Source organism: Microcebus murinus, chromosome 25 (assembly GCF_040939455.1).
Source record: "Microcebus murinus isolate Inina chromosome 25, M.murinus_Inina_mat1.0, whole genome shotgun sequence".
In the NCBI taxonomy this organism is placed as follows: Eukaryota; Metazoa; Chordata; class Mammalia; order Primates; family Cheirogaleidae; genus Microcebus; species Microcebus murinus.
Window position 1 is genome coordinate 8,979,897 of NC_134128.1, and position 15,394 is coordinate 8,995,290.

Below are 15,394 nucleotides of genomic sequence, written 5' to 3' on the forward strand. Positions count from 1 at the left end.
GAGAACAGAAACTGCCGGCCGGGCACAGTTGGCTCAAGCCTGTGATCCTAACACTCTGGGAGGCAAAGGAGGGAGGATTACTTGAGGCTAGAGTTTGAGACCAGCCTGAGCAAGAGTGAGACCCTGTTTCTACAAAAAAAAAAAAAAAAAAAGGAAAGGAAAAATTAGCCAGACATGGTAGCATGCACTATAGTCCCAGCTACTCAGGAGGCTGAGGCATATGAGGCCTCTCTCAGCATTCCAAATATCACGTTCAAGGTCTTACCAATATTACCCTTCTTCCTACGTCCCTCCATTCACCAATTCCCTCCCTCCCTTGCTATTTCCCACTTTAAAGCTTTTGTCTGTACTTCTAGAATCCCTGCACTGTAACACTGTTTAATAGTCATTGATTTATGCATATTTACCCTACTATATACACCTGATGCATATAATAGGGTACGCCATAAATGATGGGTGAATGGGTGGAAAGGAGAAATATTTAACTCCACTATACCTCAAACCTGATTTTTAAAATGGTACTAAAAGGAGTCCTAAAAACCAGAAAGAATATTTAGTTCTTTCGAACTAAATATTCTAAATATATTGATAAAAATTTAATAGCTACCCACCACTCTTTTGTGAAAAAAAAATGGGGGGAGATTAAACTAAGACTTTCAAAGATTTTCACTAGGCTTAAGCTTTTATAATTCGATGACATCACGTTTTTTGGTTTCTTTCTCTCATCTATTATCATCCTTCCTATACTTATAAAAACTCTTTCCTTTGGGGTCATCTAATAAAGACTTTTTATTTATATATAAAAATAAATTATATATATACATATAATTACAGCTTTCTAAAATGAACATTTCCTTCACTCTAAAGAGTACAAGCTTCTGTCCCAAGAAAGTTCACAAATCTCTTCGTTGCCCCAATCTTCACATTTCCAAAAAGTTATTAAAAGGTAATTTAAAGGTAACATGCCACTCATTATGCATTAACAAAATATATGTTAGTGAAATAAAGAACTGATACATGTAACAGGAAAATATGAGCAGTCAAAAAATAAAAATCTGAAGACAAATGGTATAAAAAGTGGCTTTTTTTTTTTTTTTTGAGACAGAGTCTCGCTTTCTTGCCTAGGCTAGAGTGAGTGCCATGGCATCAGCCTAGCTCACAGCAACCTCAAACTCCTGGGCTCAAGCGATCCTCCTGCCTCAGCCTCCCAAGTAGCTGGGAATACAGGCACGAGCCACCATGCCCGGCTGATTGATATATATATATATATATATATATATATATATATATATATATATATATATATATATATATTAGTTGGCCAATTAATTTCTTTCTATTTTTATGGTAGAGACGGGGTCTCACTCGGGCTGGTTTTGAACTCCTGACCTTGAGCAATCCGCCCGCCTCAGCCTCCCAGAGTGCTAGGATTACAGGCGTGAGCCACCGCGCCCGGCAAAAGTGGCCATTATTTTAGCAACATGTAGAAAATTTAGCAACAGGTTGATACAGCAAATTCTCTGCAATTTAGATATACTATACAGAGATTTTAGAAAATTTCCTTTCCTATCCTTGTATTTTTTTCTAAATCTCACAGCATTCTACCCACACAGGATTACTTCCTATTCTCTGACCATGCCTACGACCTCCCCTTAGCACCTCCTATTCCTACTTTATATTATTTTTTTGTCTGGAATTATTATTTGATCCTTTTCTCCACCGGTCAAATTCCTAGTTATTCTACAAAGCTCTAGAAGCTCTTTGTATGCCTTCATCAATTTCTTACACAAGAATAATTCCTCCCTTCATTATGTTCCCATAACACCCTATAACACTCCATTCAGACTTATTATTATACATTATTTCTGCACATCATAATTATTTATTTACTTGTGTTTTTAATTGAGAGTCCCATGTGGAGGAAAAACCCTCTACTTTATGCATCCTTGAATTCCTGGTGTATAACACAATGCTTGATACAAAAGAGGTCCATAGTAAGTGCCCAGTAAATAAATACCTCTAAACTTATCCTTTAAAGATATATTCTGAAACTCAACAATCCATTTTCCAATCATTTCTGTCATTTTAGAACTACATGCCCCTTATTAAACATGTTGAATATACAGGGACAGAATACTATTAACTTTTTAAGGTGATATATTCTAATATTAACTATATCAAGAAGAAAAATCCAACAAACATATATAGCCATCATGTATTAAAAAAAAAAAACTATAGGCCAGGCATGGTGGCTCATGCCTATAATCCTAGCACTCTGGGAGGTTTAGGCAGGAGGATCCCTTGAGGTCAGGAGTTTGAGACCAGACCAAGCAAAAGCAAGACCCTCATTCTCCACTAAAAACAGAAAAAATTAGTGGGGCAACTAAAAATAGGGAAAAACAATTAGCTGAGCATGGTAGCACATGCCTGTAGTTCCAGCTATTTGGGAGGCTGAGGCAGGAGGATTGCCTGGGCCCAGGAGTTTGAGGTTGCTGTGAACAAGGCTGACACCATGGCATTCTAGCCTGGGCAACAGAGTGAAACACCATCTCAAAAAAAAAAAAGAAAAGAAAAACAATAAAAAGGAAAGTAATGGCAAGAATGAAAGAAAAAAATAAACTTCATGATTAGAGAAATACATCATGTTTCTAGAATATTATAACAAGATATTTCTCTCTAAAACAGTATTTCACTGTAACTGCATTGTTAGTCCTAATGTTCATCTGGAAAAAATAAAAACATGACAGTATTTGTTCTGCCATAACCCAAAATGTATATAAAGATATGATCATTTAAAGTAGTGTTGTACTAGGATAAAAAGAGACAAACACATCAATGGAATGGAAAAACAGTTCAGAAACATACTCAAGTATAGCCAAGAATTTTTAGTAATGATTCAAAGAGTATTTCAAATTACTGTGGAAAATCTAGATATTCAGCAATAGTGTTAAAAAGTTGATTGAACACAGGTAGGAGGTAAAGAGTTAAACAAACATCTTGCTATATTCTAAAATTAATACTACATGGATAAAATATGTGTATCTGAATAATTCATTCTTCCTTCCACCTTTTGTCCCTTCCTCCTTTTTTTTTTTAAGAGACAATACTGTAATATTTTTAAAGGCAACTGGGGAAAATCTTATCTGCTGATTCCAAATAGGTTAGTGAGAAAACATGGGCAGCTTAAGAAGGGCCCCCAGTCCTCTAAGGCTGACGACAAGTTTGCATTTGGGCATCTGACAACAGTAGAGTCCTGGACTCGCCCCAAGCCACATGCCCAGTGCTGATTCACCGTGCCATTTCTCAGACTCTCATATCAAGCCAGCAGTTGTCTTCAGGGACTCTTCTCATCTCTTGCAAGGTTCTAAGGTCCCCCAAACTGCTTCTTCACTGTCAGCCTTATCTCGAGAGGACTGCCCCATGCTGAGTTCTCCACAGAAGAGCCTCTTCACATGGAATCTTCATTTTTCTTCTTGATTACTCCAAGAAGCCCTGGTTTAACCATACATTATTCCATTTGATCATGGAGTACCAGAGCTGGAATCACTTTAAGAGGTCAATTCTGTCCCCTCCTCCTTGAATACTTAAAGCCATGAGGTGGGATCAAGCAAGATTAAGTATCTGGGGGTGAGGGACAGTCCAAACAAGTATCAGAGGTTGAGTAGGGCTGGCTGCCATAAGGGGATGGGAGTAGAGGTAGGCGGAGGGGCATGACAGCTCAAGACCACGTAAAGAATATACAGGAGTGAACTGAAGTTGAGTGTCAAATCCCAAAAAGAGTGAAAAGGACTGCCATGTAGGGAAGCAGCTGCAACCCAAAGTGGGGTGTGGAGTCTAAACCATGTTAGGATGGCATCTGTGTTAAATATATAGTTAAAAGATATAGTAAAAAGATTTGTCAATACAGGAAGAGACTGAATTCAATAAGTGAATTATTGAAGATAATGAGACTCAGATGAGAATCAAAAATATGGAAATAAAAAGTTAAAATAAACCTTATTGGATTAGATTTGGAGAAGTCACTCTAAATTTACGGACTTTGATATATATATAGATGGATACAGTAATACATCGATATGTATATGTGCATGTATATCCACATACTGAATGAAAAGTATCACCGTGGACTGGGCGTGATGGCTCACGCCTATAATCCTTGCACTCTGGGAGGCCGAGGCAAGAGGATGCCTTGAGGTCAGGAGTTTGAGACCAGCCTGAGCAAGAGCGAGACCTTGTCTTTACTAAAACAGAAATAATTAGCAGGGCATGGTGGTGTACACCTGTAGTCCCAGCTACTCAGGAGGCTGAGACAGGAGGATTGCTTAAGCTCAGGAGTCTGAGGTTGCTGTGAGCTAGGCTGACACCATGCCACTCTAGCCCAGGCAACACAGTGAGACTCTTTCTCAATAAAAGTATCACTGTGACATTACAGTTTCCAATATATAAGATAGAGAAACATTACAGATATGAACATGTGTAAATGTATATCTCTATATGTATATTCATACATTATTTTCTAGATATGTTAAGAGAGCAACATCCCAATAACAATGAGCATGCCTAGTACCCACTTTGGTTTCTAAAATATTCTCACCTAATAGAATCAGAGATCCTTGGAGAAATTTTGATTACAGAGCTAGAGCAGGAATGATACAAAATGAGCCTGGAATATAGCATTGTGTAAAAAGTAAGGAAATGCTCACAGAATGACAGAAATATGTCAAAAGACATAGAAGATAACTTGAAGAGGTACCACCAGCCAAACATGAGATAATCAAACATCAAAATAAATAACAGTAATGGAGTATGACCCATAAAATAAAATAGTAATGCATAAAGCCCATACTAATATCAATAGGGAGTAGAGAAAGCTTTTCCTTACAGCAGAATGTCAACTGAAGAAACTATGAAATTTAGAAAACCACCATTTGCTATCAATCATAGTAATAAATTAAGCCAAGAAACATCAAAGGATGCTAAAATTAGTGAGTAGAAGACCAAGGAACAAGATATTTACATACAGAGTATTTCCCCATAAAAGGCTTATTGATTATAAAGAGAAAAAAGATTAGCCTCACAGTGGAGACACCTGACAGACACCACTTTAAACCAAATGATCAAGGTAACATCACCAGTAATGGTCAAAACTGAAATAATGCACCACTAGATAGGGTGCAATGAGAAGAATACAGAATCACTTCTGAGATATTTGTGCTGAAAGTACATAATCAGCATTTAATCATGAGGCAACATCAGACAAATCCAAATGAGAGGCCATTCTCTGTAAAAAAAAAAAAATAATAACTGCTCTGTAATGTTCATAAGTATCAAAGTTATGAAAGTCAGGGAAAGACTGGGTTGCTATTTGAGATTTAAAAAGACCAAATAGACAAAATGCAATTTGTGATCTTTTTGATATGAAGAACATTCTTACAAAAATTGAGAAAACACCAATGAGGTCAATCGATCAGACAGTAATAATGCATCACTATTCGGCCGGGCGTTATGGCTCACACCTGTAATTCTAGCACTCTGGGAGGCCAAGGTGGGAGGACCGTTTGAGCTCAGGAGTTTGAGACCAGCCTGAACAAGAGCGAGACACTGTCTCTACTAAAAATAGAAAGAAATTAGTTGGGCAACTAAAAATATATAGAAAAAATTAGCCGGGCATGGTGGCACATGCCTATAGTCCCAGCTACTCGGGAGGCTGAGGCAGGAGGATCACTTGAGCCCAGGAGTTTGAGGTTGCTGTGAGCTAGGCTGGCACCGCGGCACTCTAGCCTGGGCAACAGAGTGAGACTCTGTCTCAAAAAATAAAATAATAATGCATCACTATTAATTTCCTGATTGTGATTTCCTGATATATTATAGTTATCTAGGAGAATGTCTTTCATTATAGCAAATACTAAAGTATTCAGAGGTGACAGGGTATTATATTGGTAAATTGCTCTGAAATGGTTTAGGGGGAGAAAGAGCTCTTTGTACTATTCCTATAACCTGTTATCAAGTTTGGAATTCTTTTAAAATTAAAACGAAAAGTAAGTTTTTTAAAAAATGAACTTTCCAAATACTAAAAAAATGTATACATTAACATAGGGCAAGATTTTTTACATGTTTTTTCATTGACAAAGTACTTTACATATTTTTGGGTTACATGTGTCATTTGTTACATTCATAGAATGTGTAATGATGAAATTAGTGTATGTGGAGTATACTTCACCTTGAGTATTTATCATTTCTATGTGTTGGTAACATTTGAAGTCCTATATGCAATACACTTTTGCTAACTATAGTCACCCAACTCTGCTATAGAATGTTGAGGCTTATTTGTTCTATGTAACTATATATTTGTACCCACTAACCAACCTCCCCCCTATTTCCATCTCCCACTCACACTCTCTTCACAGCCTCTGGTATCTATCATTCTATTCTCTATCTCCATGAGATAAGTTGAGAAAGATTTTCTTTGCATGGCATCAAAGGCAGAAACAATAAAAGGTAGTTGTGTAAATTACATAAAAATTTTAAACTTCTCTATTAGAAAACATTAGCCTGCTAGAATTCCAACAACAAAAACCAAAGATATAATAAAAATTAAAAACAAATGTTAGGCCGGGCGCTGTGGCTCACGCCTGTAATCCTAGCTCTTGGGAGGCCGAGGTGGGCGGATTGCTCAATGTCAGGAGTTCAAAACCAGCCTGAGCAAGAGCGAGACCCCGTCTCTACTATAAATAGAAAGAAATTAACTGGCCAACTGATATATATATATATATAAAAAAAGTAGCCGGGCATGGTGGCGCATGCCTGTAGTCCCAGCTACTCGGGAGGCTGAGGCAGGAGGATTGCTTGAGCCCAGGAGATTGAGGTTGCTGTGAGCTAGGCTGACGCCACGGCACTCACTCTAGCCTGGACAACAAAGTGAGACTCTGTCTCAAAAAAAAAAACAAATGTTAAATTATGAGCAAAAACATACACTGTATATGTATAAGACAAAAGAATATCACCTCTAATATAAAACACTTTGTAAAAAAAAATTACAGTATCAAAATGAACAGGCAGGGCAGCGGTGGGGCTCATGCCTATAATCCTAGCACTCTGGGAGGCCGAGGCGGGTGGATCCCTCAAGGTTAGGAGTTCGAGAGCAGCCTGAGCAAAAGCGAGACCCCATCGTTACTAAAAATTAGCTGGACATCTAAAAGTACATAGAAAAAATTAGCCAGGAATGGTGGCGCATGCTTGTAGTCCCAGCTACTTGGGAGGATGAGGAAAAAGGATCACTTGAGCCCAGGAGTTTGAGGTTGCTGTGAGCTAGGCTGACGCCACGGCACTCTAGCCCCGGCAACAAAGTGAGACTCTGTCTTAAAAAAAAAAAAAAAAAAAAAAGTGAACAGACATGCAAAGTCCAGTTACAAAAATAATCTTAAAAAAAAACCTTCAAAATATTTAACCTTACCAGTACTCAAGATAAACTCAAACACTATAATAATTTCCACTAAAAACAAAAGCAAAGATGTTTTTAACAGTAACATGCAGTGCACTTAACATGATAGAAGGTTATAAGCAACCTCACATATTATTAAAGTACTATAAATTGGCAACTGCATTCTAGAGGGCAATTTCAAAAAATATATTTATTGAAGCTTCCAAAGTGTTCACACCCTTCTACACAGACATTTTATTTGTGTATACTATGCCACACACCAAACTACACCCTTCATCAATAAGCAGCTGCTGGCCGGGCGCGGTGGCTCACGCCTGTAATCCTAGCACTCTGGGAGGCCGAGGCGGGCGGATTGCTCAAGGTCAGGAGTTTAAAACCAGCCTGTCCCCATGTTACTGACTTGAAGAAAAAAGTAAAATAAAAAAATTAAAAAAGAAAAAAAAAAAAAAAAAAAAAACCAGCCTGAGCGAGACCCCGTCTCTACCATAAAAATAGAAAGAAATTAATTGGCCAACTAATATATATAATATAAAAATCAGCCAGGCATGGTGGCTCGTGCCTGTAGTCCCAGCTACTCGGGAGGCTGAGGCAGGAGGATCACTTGAGCCCAGGAGTTTGAGGTTGCTGTGAGCTAGGCTGATGCCACGGCACTCACTCTAGCCTAGGCAAGAAAGCGAGACTCTGTCTCAAAAAAAAAAAAAAATAAAAAAAAATAAGCAGCTGCTTAATTAAATCTGCAGTTTATTGAATCCCACAATAATCTGTATACCAGATTAAGTATTCACTAAAAATATAGCAGAAATATAAGTTACTGACACAAAAAGATGTTTAGGGTTAATAAGTTTCAAAAGCAGGCAAAATATAAGCAATACGATCCAAATTTTTATAAGTATATATTATAAGCAAAAATGCAGAGAAAAAAATCTAGGAGACTTTGAATGAGGAGATTTAGGATGATTCCCCTCCCCCCCATTCTTCTGCAGAAAGACTAGGATGATTTTTGTCTGGTATCTTTCTATTTACATCTTTGTATTTTCAAATCTTTTCAAAAAATTACATCATAAAGTTTTTTTAATACAAAAATATTTAAAATTTCAAAACTATAATTTCTTCCACAGAGGGAACATGAAATTTCAATGAAAAGGCAAAATATACTTAAAAGCACACTGGATAATAGAAAAACCTTCTAAAATGCAGGAGAATGAAAAAATAACATACATGTACTAAAGCAAAAGAAATATAGAAAAAAGAAGCAACTATTAAAGGTTTTCTTAAAGGCCAACAATAAAAACCATATTTTGGGGGTATAAATAATTTTGGGGAGAGATAAGTAACATTCTGATACAAGATTTGTTTAAAGAATGTATGATACATTATAATGAATGTTACACAAAATAATGATTAATTCAAATTAACAGACCTTTGATACTTGAAAGAGTAAAAAAGGCCATAGTTCTTAAAGGATAAATCAATAAGGATTAAAATAGTCTGTAAACGTTAAAATATTAAATACCTAGATTACTTTAAAGGTAACATAATTTTGTTTGTTTTGTACTCCTGTGACCTTAGTAGCATATATGTTAATAACTACAGTTTAACATAGTAAGTCTATTTTTTCCAAATCTCTCTAAAATTTGGAGGAGATATGTAATTTAAACTTGTTAATGGACACTTAGTTTTAAAATAGAAAAAAATTCTTTCCACTTCCCGGGTTTTTTTTGAGACTCTGTCACCCAAGGCTGGAGTGCAGTGGCATCACCACAGCTTCACAGCAGCCTCAAACTCCTGGGCTCAAGCGATCCTCCCGCCTCAGCCTCCCATGTAGCTGGGACTAAAGACACATAACCACTACACCAGGCTGATTTTTCTACTTTTTTGTAGAAATGGGATCTCACCATTACCCAGGCTGGTCTTGAATTCCTGGCCTCAAGCAATTCTCCCACCTCTGCCTTCCAAAGTGCTAGGTTTGCAGACTTTAGCCATTGCACCCAGCCCATCTCCCAACTTTAAAACAGAAAAAATTATAATCAAACAGTAATAAAATAATTTCCACTGTACCTTATTATAACGATCATGTGGGACAGACTGTAAAACAATTGGTTCCATTGTAGAAACATTGGCAAACTGTACCTCTGGAATATATAGGGCACAAACCACATGAGCCCAGCCTAAAAATAAATAAAAATAATGTCATTTTTATCAAAAATAAAATCACTAACTCTCTAAAGAGATCCCTTAAATTCCTATTTAAGTAAGTGTACAACAAAGACATTAATAAATTCTCATTACTTACTTTCATTACATGAGAATAGTCAAACCACTACTGACAAAGCATTCTTAATCATTTCTCCAGTTATTAATCACAGTAATATAAGGGGAAACATTTATAAATTTGGATGCTGGTACTGACACTTCTTATAAGGGCAGACTAAATTTTCAGATCAATGCTACTTCTGAGAACCACTATAAAAATAGTTACAGAATGTTTAATGCTTAAGATTGTAAATATCAATACTGAAGTTTTAATTTTGTATAAAAAATTCATATTTTGAATATTAGTATTAACATTCATTATCTAATTTAATTTTAAATATTTTAACAATTGATATTAAATGCTAATGTTTCCTATAATCTTTAAAATGGGACTAAAAGGTAGTAAAGAGCTGATGTGATCGTGAAGAATTATTGGGCTAAAACTGGAAAAAGATGGAAGTCCTGGGTTTGGCTTTTGGCCACTTTCGTCGAGAACATCTGCCTATTTCAGAGAAGGCAGCTGTAAGGATGAAAGATGCCTGCTGTCAAACTCAGGAAAAGCTAATAGTACAGGGATGTACATTCACAATCAACCAAGGGAGAAGGAACGTTAGTAAACCCCTCACTCACCCCCTTTCAGTTGTGGCAATGAAGAGCTACAAGCCAGAAGTAGGAATTAACTAAAAGTATGGAGGCCCTCAGACAGATCATACCTGAGCTTTTGTCATCTTAAACTCTAAAATTTGACTAAGGTAGTCCTAAATTACAAGCACCCCAAGGTGCCCAACAGATGCAAATATATATCCTCTCTGGAGGAAAACAGTATCATCTGGGCTACAAATAATTTCTACAATTTGTTAACTATAATTTCCAGCACAAAAAAAAATATTAAACACAAGAGAAACCAAACAATGTAAATTAAAACCAGCAGAAACAAGAAAATCAAAACATCAATATTTTGGAGGTATCAAATACAGACTAAAATAAGTATGCTTATTATGATCAAATATAATACATACAAGGAAAAATTTTAAATTGCTACAAAGAACTAGAAACTGTAATAATAAATAAAAATGCCAGGCATAAAAACATACAAATTAAGAAACCAATGGGTGAGATTAATAATAGTTTAAGGCCGTCACGGTGGCTCATGCCTGTAATCCTAGCACTCTGGGAGGCGGGCGGATTGCTCGAGGTCAGGAGTTCAAAACCAGCCTGAGCAAGAGCGAGACCCCGTCTCTACTATAAATAGAAAGAAATTAATTGGCCAACTAACATATATAGAAAAAATTAGCCGGGCATGGATGGTGGCGTATGCCTGTAGTCCCAGCTACTCGGGAGGCTAAGGCAGAAGGATTGCTTGAGCCCAGGAGTTTGAGGTTGCTGTGAGCTAGGCTGCCGCCATGGCACTCACTCTAGCCTGGGCAACAAGTGAGACTCCATCTCAAAAAAAAAAAAAAAAAATATATCCAAGAAAGAAGTTCTAAATTGAAGAAAAAAATATAGACTGATAAACATGCTGGTACTTGTAATGGATCCTGAACATATAAAACAACAATAATGCATCTTTTCATTTAAAATATGTATGACTGCTTACAATAAAAATCAAAACATTGTCTGGTTGGGTTTGCGATATATTTAACTTTAACACATTTATAATAAAAACTGGGGAAGGAGCAGAAAATACCTTTATGATTTCTTTATACATTTTGTGTGACTGAACTTACTGGTGTGAAAATTATAATCCCTAGAACAACCACTACATACATAAATATACATATTTGTGAATACAAAAAGAGATATAGCTCAAAAAAATTTAATGCAATTAATTAAATTTAAATTCAATACTAATTAGTTACACATTGGTGAACTGATTAAAATGCAGTAATAAAAAATACTCAATCCAAAGGAGGAAGAGGGAACAGAGAAACAAACGGAAAAATTAAGGTTAAGAAAGAATAGGAGGCCGGGCGTGGTGGCTCACGCTTGTAATCCTAGCACTCTGGGAGGCTGAGGCGGGCGGATTGCTCAAGGTCAGGAGTTCAAAACCGGCCTGAGCGAGACCCTGTCTCTACTATAAAAATAGAAAGAAATTAATTGGCCAACTAATATATATATATATATATATATATATATATATATATATATATATATATATAAAATTAGCCGGGCATGGTGGCACGTGCCTGTAGTCCCAGCTACTCGGGAGGCTGAGGCAGGAGGATTGCTTGAGCCCAGGAGTTTGAGGTTGCTGTGAGCTAGGCTGACGCCACGGCACTCACTCTAGCCTGGGCAACAAAGCGAGACTCTGTCTCAAAAAAAAAAAAAAAAAGAAAGAAAGAAAGAATAGGAGACTTCCACTTCTGTCCAAAGCGGAATAACAAGGACCAAATTTATTTAGCCTTCTACATGAAACAATTCATACATCCCATGAACAAAATACTTGAGACAATGATTTATAAGACACTGGATGTCAGGTAAGAAAGGACGACAGGCCTAAAAAAGACAAGAAATAAATGAGGTGAGCCGTACCGTCTTGAGATTTTTTTCTAGCAACAGCACAGGAAAACTCCCAGAGTCTAGGAGTTGGAGCTAAGACTCTGGTGAAACCAAGGCAGCAAAAATTAGCATAAGAGTATTGAAAATAAGAGCTCTTCACAGAAAGAAAATCTAGAGTTATGCAGGGGGTACCATTTGAGTATTCAGCAGAGTACTGATCAGTGCATGTATGAGAAAATAAACTAAGATTGGGGAAAGATCTACTTAAAAGAAACAGTGAGCAGCAGCCAAAGAGCCAAACAACAGTGCCTGTTCCCTCAAGCCAGACTGGAAAAACTCATAATTCACAGGGTAGAATACTCGGGAAGGTCCTGCCTCAGTAGTGGGGAATAATTACCCCTAGAAAAACCACTGTTCCAGACCCACCTGACAAGTCATAAGAGCAGGACTTGAAAGGATCAAACTGTTTCCAAAAAACTTAACTGTAACTCAGAACAAAATTCAAGAAGATTTATGGAAATGCAAAAATATCTAGATTTACAATAGCAAAAATGGTGGAGCAGGCAGCTTACAAGGGCAGATCCCATCACAGAAACAACAACAACAACAAAAATCAAGCAGGAATTGTCAACTTCATCAGAACTTTGGGAAAACTGAAAAAATGCTTAACATCTCTAATCATCAGGAAAATGCAAATTAAAACCACAATGAGGTATCACTTAACTCCAGTGAGAATGGTGTTTATCAAAAAGTTCCAAAACAACAAATATTGGCTTGGATGCAGGGAGATAGGAATGATCATACACTGCTGGTGGAACTGCAAACTAGTATGACCTCTATGGAAAGTAATATGGAGATACCTCAAAGAACTAAAAGTACACCCACCATTTGCTCCTGCAATCCCACTACTGGGCATCTACCCAAAGGAAAAAAAGTTGCTCTATAATAAAAACATCTGCACTTGAATGTTTATAGCAGCACAATTCACAATAGCAAAGATGTGGAAACAACCAAAGCACCCATCAATACATGAGTAGATTAATAAAATGTGGTATATGTATACCATGGAATACCACTCAGCCACAAAAAACAATGGTCAACACCTCTTATATTAAGCTGGTTGGTGCTAGAGCTCATTCTTCTAAGTGAATTCTCACAAGAATGGAGAAACAAACACGGCACGTACTCACTATCAAATTGGTACTAACTGATCAACACCTATGTGCACATACGGTAGAGTGACATTAATTGGGTGTCAGGCAGGTGGATGGTGGGGGGAGGGCATGGGTAAGTGTACATCTAATGGGTGCAGTGCACACTTGTAGCTCCAACTTGGGCAGTGCAAAGACAATACATGTAACTTAAATGTTTCTACCCCTAATAAAATTTTGAAATTAAAAAAAAGGTTACTACAACCAAGCAAAGACTGAGTCAAGGAAAAGACAACCTAAAAATAGTGGGAAATCTTTGGGCATTTTTACTTTCCTTTGACCCATGCCTGCCCTAGGTTTGGAGGTTCCAGTGTGGAGCCCTGGTTTCTGATTTTAAAAGGAGAGCAGACTTTGCAAAGAATTGTGTTTCTTTGTTCCAAAGTGGCTACTGAAGGACTGATGCTATCTATGTGCTTGTCTTCCTTCCTTCTTGTGAAGAACTCAGAACTCACTCAGGACAGAAAAGTGCCCTCAAAATCACTATAAGCCCAGACAAACAACCCACAAACACCTGGGACAAAAGATTACTAGTTAAGACACACAACCGAATGTCAATAGTCCAGGGGAAAAAAACTGGGGAGAATTTGGTGCATTTAAAAGGACCTGAGTGCACTGGGAGAAGTAGAGAGCCACAGGCATGTATAATGCAGGACACATCTTCAGAAAAGAACTGAGGAGATAGATCCTAAACTTTAATCTATGGTTGGTCTCTATCTACAGTGTAAGCAGGAAGGAAAAGCTAAGGCAGAGTTGTAAACTAACTGGTTAACCACTGAAGGAATGCCCAGCACACAGAAGAATATCTGCAAACACTGGGAGAGGGTTTTTTTCCTTTTTAATTCTCATTTTCTATCACTATTTGGCACCTGGTGTCCAAAGAAATCTTTGTCAAAACACAAACTGAAGACAAAAAAAAAGATTCAGAGAATTCAGACGTATGACAAATAAACACTTTACAAAAAATTGCTAGGAAGTCACTAAAAAAAGAGGCTCAACCAACACCAAGAAAATAAATACAAAAGGATCTACACAGACATAATGATCAATGTCAAAAGCTAAGGAAAAGAAAAAATCTTGAAAACACTAAAAGAGAAGCTATTTGTCACATATAAGGAATACTCAATAAGAGCAACAACATATTTCTCACCAAAATATATGCAGATCATTAGGGAGTGAGATGGTATTTTTAAAGTTCTGAACAAAATAAACCTATTATCCAAGAACTCTATATCCAATAAGACTATCCTTCAAATATGGAGAAAGTAAGACATTCCCACAGAAACACAATCTGAGGAAGTTTGTTGCAGGTAGACCTGCACTACAAGAAATAGTAATAAGATTGCTACAGGCTAAAGTTAAAGGATACTAGACAATAACTCAAAGCCATACCAAAAAATAACTCCAGCAAAGATAACTATAGATAGGTAAAAATAAAAGCCAGTATTATGACATTTTTAATTTATACCTCTCCTTTTATTTCCTACATGATTTAAAAGACAAATGAAAACAATTACTATAGACCTATGTTAATGGGCACACAATATATAGGGATGTATAAAAACACAAATTTTGAGAAAAAACCCTTAAGGGGTATAGCTGTATAGGAGGAAAGATTTTGTATGCTATTAAAGATAAACTGGTATCAAACAAGCTTATTATCAAATTTAGGATGTTGGCTGTAATACCCATGAAAATGACAACAAAAAAATCTGAAAGATATACACAAAAGATAGCAAGGAATAAAAGAATACAATACAAATATAAATCAATGAAAAAGAAGGCAGTAATAGAGAAACTACAGAACAAAAAGGGAAAAACACATACAGGAAAAAGTTAGTAAAATGACATAAATTATTCTTTATCACGAAGAACTTTAAATGGAAATGGATTAAAGTCTCCAATCAAAGGTAGAGTTTAACTGAATGGATTAAAAAACTATTCCAACTATCTGCTGCCTACAGGAAATTCACTTTACATTCATAGGCACAAA

At 36.7% G+C, this 15,394-nt stretch overlaps 1 protein-coding gene across 15 annotated transcripts in view; it reads right to left on the bottom strand.

The window, feature by feature from the left end:
• Window positions 1–15,394, bottom strand: part of MLLT10 (MLLT10 histone lysine methyltransferase DOT1L cofactor) — a 198,777-nt gene that overhangs the window by 115,128 nt on the left and 68,255 nt on the right. For 12 of the 15 annotated variants that reach the window (XM_012767336.3, XM_012767335.3, XM_012767332.3 and 9 more), the window contains one exon: window positions 9,500–9,609. The exons of the other annotated variants lie outside the window; for them this stretch is intronic. In XM_012767336.3, the coding sequence (XP_012622790.1) occupies window positions 9,500–9,547 (48 nt within the window). In that variant the 5' untranslated portion in view covers window positions 9,548–9,609. The remainder of the gene's footprint in view (window positions 1–9,499; window positions 9,610–15,394) is intronic. 15 annotated transcript variants of the gene reach the window in all.